Genomic DNA, 12,143 nt, shown 5'->3' with positions numbered 1-12,143 from the left:
TAAAAACTGTTCTAACAGTGAGTGTATATTTTCTATGAAGTACTAAACGTGCACTGAAACTAGCCACATCATAGTCAGATCATAGTTGATATATTTATAGCAAGCTTTGTCAGACTGTGTCTTTAATATAATGCCATGCAAACCTGACATGGATTAGAAGCAACAAATGCTAACAAGCCCTTTGGTCTGGACAATATGTATCAGGTTGAGTATGTTGGGAGTTGTTTAGTTGCTTTAATAGTACCCCTACTTGGAAAGTGTTGGTACAGCATATGACTCTCTCAAAAATCTCTATACACCTGAAGTCCGGAGTGATATATCCTTTGGTGTTACAGAAAGGTGAGTGTAAAGGAGAGATCCCCTTTGCAGCACGTGGCAGAGCTCCTCTGATCCTGTTATTGGGTCATGGCCTTGGCTGCACTAGCACAGTTACACTCTGAACATAAGTAGGTTTGCTCTAAAATTAGATGCTGATTCCTGACTCTTAACCCTTAACCAATGTCAGCCTGTCCCCCACCTGGATATCAGTCAGAAGGACCACACAGTTTATAAGATGAATGTGTAACAGTTATTGTTTAGGAAAAGTAACCTACTTTAAAGACACTGTGTGCAGCCTAATTAGAAAGGACAGACTCCCTGCTGAAGCGTTCCAGTCATGTTAGAGGCTAGAGGGATTCCCCCTGGATTATTCATTGATTGTAGTTGGACCACTGGGAAGGAGGCTTGCTGCTAATCCCTCTGTCACAGAGGGAGGTGCAGTGATAAGTGTTACTGCACAGTATAACAATCACATTGTATATTTATTCTGTTTGTTCTGTTCGGTTCTGTGCGAATAGAACTGGAACTTTTTAACCCTTTGACCGTGCTTTGCCAATATTCTTTGTGTAAAGTGACTGTATGATTCTTCATGTCCCGCTCAGGTTGTAGGAGAGACCCCGTGTGTGGCATTAGATGAAGCTCCTTCCAGGTGTAAGAAGACTCCCGGAGAGGAGGAGGAGTCGGGGCTGCGAGTGACGCCCCCACCGGGCCTCAGCCCGACCCCCTCCCATCAGGAGGAAAACACAGAGGAGCAGCACCTACAGTTTCTGGTGAGAGCATCTAGTGTTCCCATCACCCTGTCATTTAGAGGAACCTTCAGACCAGCATGCAGGGTTTTTCCAGTGCACATGCCAAGCCACATGCTTCATGAGGACAAAAGCAGACATGATCCTCAACATTGCTATGTTATGAATTCTACTTATTGCTTGCTGATATTAGAGAGTTAATGATGCAGAAGTTTAGTAAATATCACTGCCATGTGTTTCAAATCATTACATTCTTCCAGACAGTCATTCAGACACACCTCTCTGCAGGCGTTTGAATCAACCATCAGTTTTGTGACTGAGCTGGCAGCCACTGAGGAAAACTCTACAGTCAGATTTGTTATGTAATGCTGGGATTATTTTGATCTTGTCCCTTGGAAACAGAAAGAGTGGCACATTGCCCTTGCTGATTCCACAAGTAGGTTTGGCTTAAATAGACCACGTTCCCTCTCAGCTCTGTGCTGACTTTTTTTGTCAGGATTGGACTTTTCAAAAAAGAATATAGGGAGAAGTAATTACAACAACGTGGCACAGTGTCAGTCAGGGTGCGCTGGCTGCATGCTCTCAAGCAATGATGTATTTATTTTTATTTTTATTTTTTTCATGATTGGAATTTTTGTCCAAGATTATGGCTGAACTGACGTCACGCTTAACACACATAAAGCTGGGAGTGTCGTTTTCTGGCTGTGAGGAAAAACGGTGTTTTTAAGAAGTGATTTGCAGCTTTTCTCTGTTCTCCACAATGTCTAGTTGGACACAGAACATGGTGAAGATTTGGTGCGTGCATTAGATGGCTGTCTTTCGTGGGTGATTCGTGGGAGAAAAGGGGGTTACAGATGTAGGACCAAGTTCATCAGCTGAGGAAACACTGTAACTATGCTAGCCCAGAAAGCTACATTAGTGACTTAGGTCAAGACTGAGCTGTCTCAGCAGTTATGGGACACATAGCTATGGAATATGATGTAGACACTGAGCATGTCCTCGGGATGAATATTTTCACCTAGTGCCATCACCAGGTCTAAAATTAAAAAATGCCCAAAACTTTGGTTCATAACAAATTCAGCTAATGACATCACCATTCATCTCAGCTGTACTTAGTGTTTAACGCTAATTATCAAATATTAGCGCACTTAGCCCCTCAATTTATATGATCAGCATTTAAATCATTAAGGCTTACAGCATCCTAGCAATCAGTGTGGTGAGCATGCTGATGTTAGTGCAATTTTGTGCACATGCCTTTAGATTTAGCCTTTAGAACTTATTCGACCTTGAGCCATTAGCTCGCTGCCTCTGTATAGTGTATAGGCTACAAAAAAGAGGGTTACAAACAAAACTGTTAGCATGTAGCAGGAACTGTCTGTCAGGAGAGACCTCTGATATCAAGTAGATGGATTTAGCTCATAGACAGATCTACAAATTGGGAGAAAATAGTTGGAATAACAACAAAAGGAAATGTTCAAAGAGAAATGTCTTTTTTGAATAAGTTCCAATCAGCACAACCGGGTCTGGTGCTTTAGCTCCACAGTCATGATGTGCAACTATGTAACAGGACATCTTCGCTAGATGCACGTTATTCAAGCCTTCAAAGCTGCTGCTTATACACAATCAAGCAAATCAGTGCACAGATTGCAGTTTAATTATCTTTATTGTCTTATTGTGTCATCACTGGTGAGAGTACAGTGTTGTATCTTTTCCAGTCAGCTGGTGGTGGGCTGCAATTAGCTTGTCTGTTGTGCACCCCCCTCTCCAGTCCCAGTGTAATACTTGATTGAGGTCCTAAGGCCGTACTGAAATAAGCTGATTTCTCCAATGCTGGTCCTGCATGTAAGCTGCATTTAGAATAATTAAAGGATGCTAAGCTTTGTAATACCTCACTGCTGATGTGTCAGAGGTCCATATGGAACTAAAGCCAACGTATTCTGTTCTGCAAAATGTGAAAGCAAATCATTTGTCATTATGTATTGTTTTAAATGGTAAAATGTGAATAACTAGATCTTGTTTTCAGTGTAAGGTATTGATGTAACAGTATTTGGCCCTGCTGTTGGTTTAGGAAAGTGAGCTGAGCAAGAAGAGAAAAGAATGTGAAAATCTTGAGCATGAAGTAAAGAAGCGACAGAAGAGATGTCTGGATTTGGTAAGCAATCTTCTAGCTCTGCTGTTTCCTCCTCTCATGCTCTCTGGCAGCCCTCCAGTCTGGTTAAAGCATTACTGTGATGGACATAATGACAGCTAGGGAGACATGGATTTCCACACTCTGTGTTATCTGAATTTGTAACAGGAGAGCCAGCTTGAGGATGAGCGAGGCAAAAATGAGCGACTAAAGGAGGAGGCAGATCTCCTCAGGAGGAAGGCACAGCTGCTCGACCAGGTCAGTGTCTCTCTGCTCAGTCAGGCCTCTCAAACGAGAGATGTATAGGTTTCTTTTAGAACACATCCGAATGTGACAGTTTTGGCTATCATTGGCGTTAGCTGTGATAATGTGTTTCACTACGAACGAACTAGTGCGATCCAGTCGGTGAACCTTCTGTCGTTTCCCAGACTCGGGCTGAGAATGAGGAGCTGAGGGAAGATCTCTCTGAAGTGACCGCTCAACACAATTCAGTTCTCGAGGAGAACCAGAGACTCCGTGCCAAACTGGAGAACCTAGAGCAGGTCCTAAAGGTACTTTTAGAGCTTGCCGTTATTTTAAATTTCACCCCTTACCATGCCATGCCTCTTTTTGTCATGTATTGCTTTTTCTCTGAACAGCATATGCGAGAGGTCGCCGAGCGAAGGCAGCAGCTGGAATTGGAACATGAGCAGGCACTGGCAATCCTTAAGTTCAAACAGGATGAAATCAAACGGTTACAGCGGGTGAGAAACACACTCAAGTATTTTTCTTGATAACATCACACCCTCATAGTCTGTAGGTTGCTTTCAGTGTAATTGAGGCTTATGGGGGCTCTGTCCAGCAGGAGGAGCAGGAGGCAATCTTTGGGCACTCATGAAGCATCAAGTTCTGGCAACAGGGCTTGCCGTGTTGTGAATTGTGAATTTTATGAGCAATCAAGCAACCTTACCATGACTTTAATGTCTTTGTAATCATCAGGCTCAGTTATTCGCCAAGAGGGAGCATGAAGGAGTGGTTCAGATGCTGGAGGTGAGTGTGTATTGCACCACTGTGACTGCTTAGAAGTGTAGAAAAGCAAATAAACAGTTTTTATACCATGCACTTCTTTTATCGTTTACCATACTGTAAAGCCCTGAGGTGCTTTCAAGAATTTAGGTTTACTTGACACAAAAATTAAAGCTGCCACTGTCTACTAAAGTCACACTGAAGTGTGGATGAGAGAGGAGGTGACATTCTCTCATTCAGAGTAACTGTTGAAAGTATTTCTCCCTAACACCAACCAAAATGAGCAGAAATATCAAACTCTCTCCCTAAGCAAAAGCAGCACGAACATGTACATGTGTACATTGTAAAAGCACATTGGCTCTCTGTTCTCTAAACACCTGGCAGAGAAGCTGTTGCACAAAAAACCCTTCATTTTTGAAGCACTAGTAGGCCTGCAAAACCGTTTGAACAGATGGCTCCTCCGCTGCTTTGTGACGTTTGTGCTTGCTGTCGGTGCGAGTGTAGCACCCTTTGAATTCAAAATGAATCCAGACAGCCGACGACAGTTGAAATCCCCATCTGTCTGATTGGCTGAAGATTTTGAATGTTAAAAAAAAAAATCAAAAAAGTCTTTGGCGCGTGTACAAAAACTCAAAAATGTCATCATCCACTACTATATATGTGTCTGTTGTCTGTTCTTATTATTTCTCTCAGTGAAGAGAGTTTGTTATTTAAAGGAGTGTGTATTTTATTTTAGGAGTTGACTCAGCTTGTGTTGCGGAGGGAGCTGGTAGAGTATAGTTGCTCCTGTTTTAAAAAACTTTTCTTTCCTGTTGGCTTTGTTCTCTCACTTTCAGTGGATCACAGCAGAAAGTCTCTTTTTCTCCCCAGAGCCAAGTCAACACACAGCCTTTCTTTATATATTAAAGTCTTTGGATGTGTCAATGGATGTGTGTTTATTCAAAAAGGCAGGTGTTGGTTGCTGAGGGCCAAGAGACATTCTAGTGATTCTGGCTTCTGAGAGGATTTTCTTGCCGACCTGGACTCAGGCTGCTTTATTTCTGCTTTCTCAGTATACTTTGTCTTGCCTTTGTTGCTTCACAAGCATGTGTTTTTGTATATCTTTTTTTGTCTTTTGTGTTATCTTTTTGCTAACCAGAGTACACTGGACTGCATGCAGGTACTTCTTGACCTCTTACTGTATCTTCCTGCCATAAAGCCTTCCCTAGCCCCTGTAGATAGACCACCAAACCCAAGTTGCTTTTCTTTATTTACTTCAAGCTGATAGAACTCAGTCATTTGTGTTTTCTACATTCAACTGGAAGCAGAAGTAACAGCCCTGCAGTAATTACTGTAAAACAGTTCTTCATAAGATGTGACAGCAGTAGCCCATTTAATACTGTTGCTATATTTTTCAGTTACCGAAGTGTGTGTTAATCAGGTCACTGACACGAGACCATGTAATAGTGTATCTGTGGTACAGTTATTTCCCCCAGCTGTGCTGAGAACATTTAGCCTGTGTATGATGCTGTTGTGATATTTTTCTCATACACTGAACGTAGGATTGATTTCTGTTATAGTACACATTTGAGGTTTATCAGTTAATTCTCTCAGCATTTTAGCTCCACTTCAGGAGCCCAGTGTAGCTAGATAACGTCTGACTGCAGACTGCTTTGCGTAGGTGAGTGCTAACAGGAAATGTTGTTCAGACAGTTTCTTGCAGAGGCTTTTTTGTCAGATCAGCCTGCCAGGAAACTCCCACCGCAGCCGGAAGTGAAATCAGCCACATTTAGAAACTCAGTAGGGCTGAGACAAACCTCTGTAGTGTTCTGGCAAATAACCCTGCTGTCTAATGGCTTTGTTTAAGTGAGTGTAAGACAGAAGCAACATGCACTATCTCAGAAGTTACCAGCCTCTTACTCCTGTTTCCCCTTTTACCAGAAAGCTTATCTTTTCTTTCCCCTGAACCTGTAATTCTTTGTCATTTGTCTAAGCAGCTCATAACATCCTTGAAAATGAATCTCGTCTTTGTCTCGCAGAAACCTGACCATAAATTGTCATGTTTGTTATACTGCAGTGTTCAATTGGTCCATCCTCCAAAACAATGATTTTGTGTCTAAGATAATATGTGGAATTTTATGTGTCAGGTGTGGAAATTAGTGATAATAAAAAAAAAAAGTCATAGTTGCTAAGGGACAAAAATGTTGTAAAGGAAGGTTTCTGCATGACACAGATAATTTCTAAGAGTTACTTATTCTTGCAGTGTTAGATCCCTCCACATGACTGTTTGAAGGAGAAATCCACCTTAAAACACATTGCCCTGCATTCATACACTATATAACTAACTTAGGCACAACTCACTTGTTTGTGTATTTACAAGATTGAATTAAGTTAAAGTACTTTCTGAAATTTAAAACACCACATTACACAATTACCACTGACATTCACAGAGTTCTGTGAATCTGAAGATGCAGAAAGGTGGATTTTTCCAATGTAAAGCTGTGATTTCACTGAACGTGCGTTCTCCACATTTCTTTGTGAAGTCAAAGGTACGGGAGCTGGAGGAGAAATGTCGCAGCCAGAGCGAACAGTTTGGCTTGCTGTCCCAGGAGCTGGAGAAGTTTCGACTGCAGGCCTCAAAGGTTGACCTGGCCGGCTCTAGCCTCCTCAATAACCCCAGCCTCTCTGTTCTGACCAATGGAGTGGGCCTGACTGCTGAACGAGGTGAGTTGTCAAGAGGCTTTTGATACTCCTTACTGCAATCAGCTGCACATCTGAGGATTCTAGTTCTAGTTATTTATTGTGATATGTAGTGCTTTAAAATGTTAAAGCAAATATGGTTCATTTTTAACATCAACAATGCACATGTTAAGTGCTTATTAGTAAAAACATGTCTTCATCTGATGACAGCAACCAAATAAAGTAAAAACAAAATCTGCCAAATTCTGTCTGGTTTCAAGAAGATCTGATAGTTAAATTATTGCCAACCCTTATTGGGTTTTCATATTATATAATCTTAGTAAGTGCTCATGGAACACAAAGGAAACTTCTCACTAAAAGAGGAATTGACCTAAAGCACTGCTTGGGAAAGGCCCACCAAGAGCATTGCAAAATGCTTTCAGAAGCTTCCAAAACTATTTTAAACTTTCCCATAAGGGCGGTATGGGAAGGTTTACTTTCTCCATAAGGGCGGTACCAATCCAGGTTTTACTGTAGGCATTGTAATCACTGAAACTGCAGGGATTTTTTTGTTTGTTTTTGTTTTTCAGAACAGAAAGGCACAAGAAATTGTGCTTGGTATATTTTAATACCATATATCTACTCTGGGTATTGGTATTCTTTTCACCTGTAACAAAGCAACAGTGCAAATCTAGTCCAAATATTTCCATCTCTATGTATCCCACAAATGTGTCAAACTTCTTCTCCTACACTGTTCATATGTTTTAGACTGCACAGGTGGCTCATGGGATATGGTGTCTCTGGGCGAAATAGCCTTCTGGAGTCTCGAGGGAGGTGACACTCTCTCCTGCCCTGAGGGTAATGATCCGCTCGGTACGCTCTCCGTCTCAGATACTCATGATACAAAAGCACGGCATGTTCTGACCTGTCATCTCACCTGCACCGCCACCGCAACAGTCCAACACTGTAACAGAGCTTGTCTCTAATTCTCATCATCACATGAGGGTCAGTGCTCGTGGGCTGAAGTGCAAAATGTCTGTGGAGAGTGGAATCAGTTAAGCCCCTTAACAGTTCTGGTGTGGCACACGTTGCCACAAGGTAGTCTGAACTCTGACCTTGGACAGATGGAGGCAGGATTTTTTCCTCCACTGTTTAATCAGCCACGTTCAACCTTGAGCCTCCTGCATGTCAACCAGTGATCTTACCCACCTAGAAGCTCATGGCTTCAACCAGGTTAACCAGTGAGAGGGCTGGGGGTCACCACTAAACTCATGGATTATCCTCTACCTCTGTCTCCTGCTAGATGTTGCCGCTGCACTACGCATGGGGGCCACCCCGCACGCCGCAGGTCTCTCCAGGGTGGAGCGCTCGCCTGTCACCAAGCATCGAGAGCTGCCCACCATCAGTGTCAGCAAGTCGGGCTCTTCCTCCAGCAAGTCGGAGACCACACACCTCACCCCCAAGTCTGACACTCATCTCAGTCCGCACAAATCAAGCCCAACACATGAGGTAGCACGTTGCACATTGCTATTCCACTATTAATACTTGTGTTTTTTTGGTCCTTCATTATTTATCAGAGGCGCCTCATGTAAGTAAAGATACTGTATGTAGTGTATATTTAGCTTGCACTTTATGGCAGGACATTAAAGAAGATATTTTTTTCTTTCTGTTTACTGCCAGGCCTTGAATAGAGCCTTGTGAAACCCTAACCAGTGTGACCACTACTGTTCATTTGTAAACTGCAGCCGCTCTTAATACCTGCTATGCTGGACTAACATTTGATGGGGTGATTAGGGTTCATTTGATGGCATGGTCGTTGGTCAATACAAATGCTCCCATAGTCTCTAAATGTTACTCGAGGCTGTGTCACTGTGCAGGACACACCTGCCTGCAGCTCCTCTTCCTTCCTTGTTTCAACAATGACAGGCTGATGGCTCATCAAGATTACCAAGACGGCCATGCATGATCACATTGTGTGTTTGTGTGTGGACTTAATGGATTAAAAGGCCCTCCTTAAACTCCCTGTCATCTCACACAAGTACACACTATAGCTAAATATGATGGACCTTCTTCTGCTCATATAAGATTAATATTGTGAATGTTCAGCCTTTTTCTTTCTTTTTTTTTTTGCCAGTGTTTGGTCTTGTGTGGGTGAGGGGTTGGTGGTCTCTTCATCCAGTCACTCTTCTGCCCACAGTTCAATAAAGCTCATATTTAGTGAGATAATCCACTCGGCATTGTGGATTATGAAGGTTATACAGTAGTATTTGTAGGTGATTATCCTTAAAAAGGTTTTCCCGGCGAGCTATAAATACACAACCCCTCCTATGTTTGTAGATGTTATGAATGAAAATCAAATGCATCCGAGATGATGGTGATTCTCAACTAACAATACTGACTTGCTTACATTAATCACCATACAAAATATATGCAGTGTTGTATGCAGGCGTTGGTGGTGGGTGTTAAGTTGCTTCTGTATTTAGAGTAAATCGTTTTTTTCCTATTTGTTCAGTCAAACTTTTCCGACTCAGTGTGCAAACACAATTATTTCCTACACAGTCACCACCAATAAGTCATGACCTGTCAAAATAACAGGCATATGAAAAGCACACTCATCTGGAGCCAAATTGAACATATTATTTTTGCAAGAGGGAAGTTTTAGCATTGAGAAAAATTCTGAAAGGCTGCACAATCTTTCTACTGGTCTAAGGGATGATGAATCAACACTTTTACAAACTTCACAGAATAGGGTGTGTTGCACTGGACTGCATTGATTGTCAGCATACTTACCTAGTGCCATTTGGTCTTTGGTTGTTGCTATGATACTTGCCTATTCAAGTCATTTTACAATTGATCTACTGCTTCACTCTATTGGAATAAATAATAAATACTCCCTCTTAATGGCTTTCCATCAGTATTGCAGGCACTTTTAGGATTCCCAAACGTCATTCAATCAACTCACTGTCTGTTCATGGTGTTCTTAGGTGGACACTGCCAGTGAAGTAGAGGAGTTGGACATTGATGTAGCCCCGGCACCTTACACAGTCAGCAGAGGAGCGGCAAAGCTTCAGGTTTTTATTGCAAGATACAGGTAAGTATTAAACTAACACTACTATGTGATAAAAATATGTGATGAAAATAATTTGATGCTAAATTGACTCTCTGCAGCTATAATCCTTATGATGGCCCCAATGACAACCCTGAAGTGGAGCTGCCCCTCACTGCTGGAGAATACATCTATGTGTATGGAGACATGGATGATGATGGCTTCTACGAAGGTAACTCTGAAGTGTAGTTTAGTCTTTTGGATCCACAGCCTTCTGTTCCTGTTAGTACATTATGATCAGTTTTTATAGTTTACTGTGGCTGCTTCCAGGTGAGCTGATGGATGGACGGAGAGGGCTGGTCCCCTCTAACTTTGTGGAACGTGTGTCGGACGATGATGTAATGAGCGCTCACCATCCAGAGACTGGGGACATGTCCCATAACTCCCTGCTAGACAGCAGTCTGCACAGTGCCAGCCACCAGGTTCACCTCCACACGGGCGTCAGCGCCTCAGAAAGGACAGAAGCCTCTGCTGCCTCTGCTGCCTCTGGCCCTGCCTCAGCCCCCTCAGATTCAGCATCGGCCTTGGCTGTCCCAGCCCCCCTCACCAACGGCCTGGACTTGGACCTGGAGGAGGTGGGAGTGGACGTTGTGCCTTACCCACGTAAACTCACCCTCATCAAGCAGCTTGCCAAGAGTATCATCATCGGCTGGGACCCTCCGTTGGTGCCGGCTGGGTGGGGCAATGTGTGGAGCTATAATGTGTATGTGGACCAGGAGCTCAGGCTCAATGTGCCCTTCGGAGCCCAGACCAAAGCGGTGCTGGAGCGGCTAGACATAAACCTCAAGGCCTACCGCGTGTCAGTGCAAAGCCTGACCGAGAAGGGGCTCTCAGAGCAGCTCCGCTGCAGCATGCTGGTCGGCCGAGATGTTAGCGTGGCGCCCACACAGCTGCGTGTGGACAGGGTCACCGCCACCTCTGCCAACCTGAGCTGGCTGCCCAGTAACAGTAACTATGTGCACATTGTGTCCTTGAATGAGGAGGAGTGTGAGCTGGTGAAGGCTGGCTGCTACTCGCTGTGCCTCAATAACCTCTTGCCCAGCCTGCAGTACACAGTCAAAGTGGAGGCGCGGCCCCACCGCACACCATGGGAGTTACCTGTGGAGCGACGTGAACACAGAAGCGCTACAATCACTTTCACCACTCTGATGGCAGGTCAGGATTTAGCATTTTCTTGATGAGATGTTCTCTGAAGCTACTATGCCTGTGTAAGTGTAGTCTATGAATTAATAACAACAGATTTTTTTCCCAAGGCCTCTGTTGGGGTTTCAAGGTTTTTTAGTGTGGAAAAAACAAAAGGCATCCCGATTAGTGTGTGTCATTTATCCGAATCCTTATCCACAACCAAAATGTATACAGTATTATATTTGTATGTGTCAAGGAATTTGTGTGTGTTTAAGAAAGTGGTACAAGATTCAGGCGTTTACCAAAGCTTTGTGTGGACATTATCACTGAAAATTACCTTGATAAACTTCAGATTTGAACCATATCCACATATGTGACTGTGGTGCAAGCAAGCTGACATTCGTAGAGAGCAGCACTGTCAATTGCCACACAGTATTTTTAGTGCGCAGTTGTTGAGGGGGTTACATCAACCATCATTGGCTATGTGAGGGGTCTGTAAGCGACCCCTCACATAGCCAAGCCATTTCTATAATCCACTGATTGTTCTGTCCAGGTATTTACATTATATTACTAAAGTTCTTTTTTTCTTTCTACACACTGGCGTTAGTACAGACGCCTTATTGAGCTGCCATGAATATAATTTCCCAATTAAATACCCAAAGCATTATATAAACAGAGGAAGGATACTGTCATTGTCAGAAGTTAGTGCTTTATTGACCTTTAAGTACACGTGTTAGATTTTTCTAAGAAGCATTTCATATACGTACTGTAAAAGAATCAGAATCCCATGCATTGCACATAAGTGAACTTTCTGTGATATTTTGTCAGGGTGTTACTAATCCAAAATGTAAAACTTAATTAGCTGTCAGTTTGTAATACCATATTGTCATTCTGCTCCTCAAAATGATTATTCAAGTTTTTATGGATAAGCCTTAGGCCTTTTAGAAACTGTTTGTAGTCAATGTGATAAAAGTTTTTAGTTGTATTTCTCTAAATGATTATTCACATTTGTTTAAGTTCCATGCCCACAGTTTGGGAATGCAGGTATATGGTTTAT

At 42.8% G+C, this 12,143-nt stretch overlaps 1 protein-coding gene across 1 annotated transcript in view; it reads left to right on the top strand.

Moving 5' to 3' along the window:
- tspoap1 (TSPO associated protein 1) overlaps nt 1-12,143 on the top strand; it is a gene marked incomplete at its 5' end in the record, with an annotated part of 59,739 nt that overhangs the window by 32,326 nt on the left and 15,270 nt on the right. Inside the window, 12 exons of the mRNA XM_084565083.1 lie at nt 921-1,088; nt 3,133-3,216; nt 3,361-3,450; nt 3,621-3,743; nt 3,831-3,935; nt 4,171-4,221; nt 6,720-6,900; nt 7,624-7,728; nt 8,159-8,364; nt 9,840-9,946; nt 10,024-10,133; nt 10,232-11,116. Of these exons, the coding sequence (XP_084421209.1) occupies nt 921-1,088; nt 3,133-3,216; nt 3,361-3,450; nt 3,621-3,743; nt 3,831-3,935; nt 4,171-4,221; nt 6,720-6,900; nt 7,624-7,728; nt 8,159-8,364; nt 9,840-9,946; nt 10,024-10,133; nt 10,232-11,116 (2,215 nt within the window). The remainder of the gene's footprint in view (nt 1-920; nt 1,089-3,132; nt 3,217-3,360; nt 3,451-3,620; nt 3,744-3,830; nt 3,936-4,170; nt 4,222-6,719; nt 6,901-7,623; nt 7,729-8,158; nt 8,365-9,839; nt 9,947-10,023; nt 10,134-10,231; nt 11,117-12,143) is intronic.

Source organism: Chelon labrosus (assembly GCF_963514085.1).
Source record: "Chelon labrosus genome assembly, chromosome: 17".
In the NCBI taxonomy this organism is placed as follows: domain Eukaryota; kingdom Metazoa; phylum Chordata; class Actinopteri; order Mugiliformes; family Mugilidae; genus Chelon; species Chelon labrosus.
This window is presented reverse-complemented; position numbering and strand designations above follow the sequence as displayed.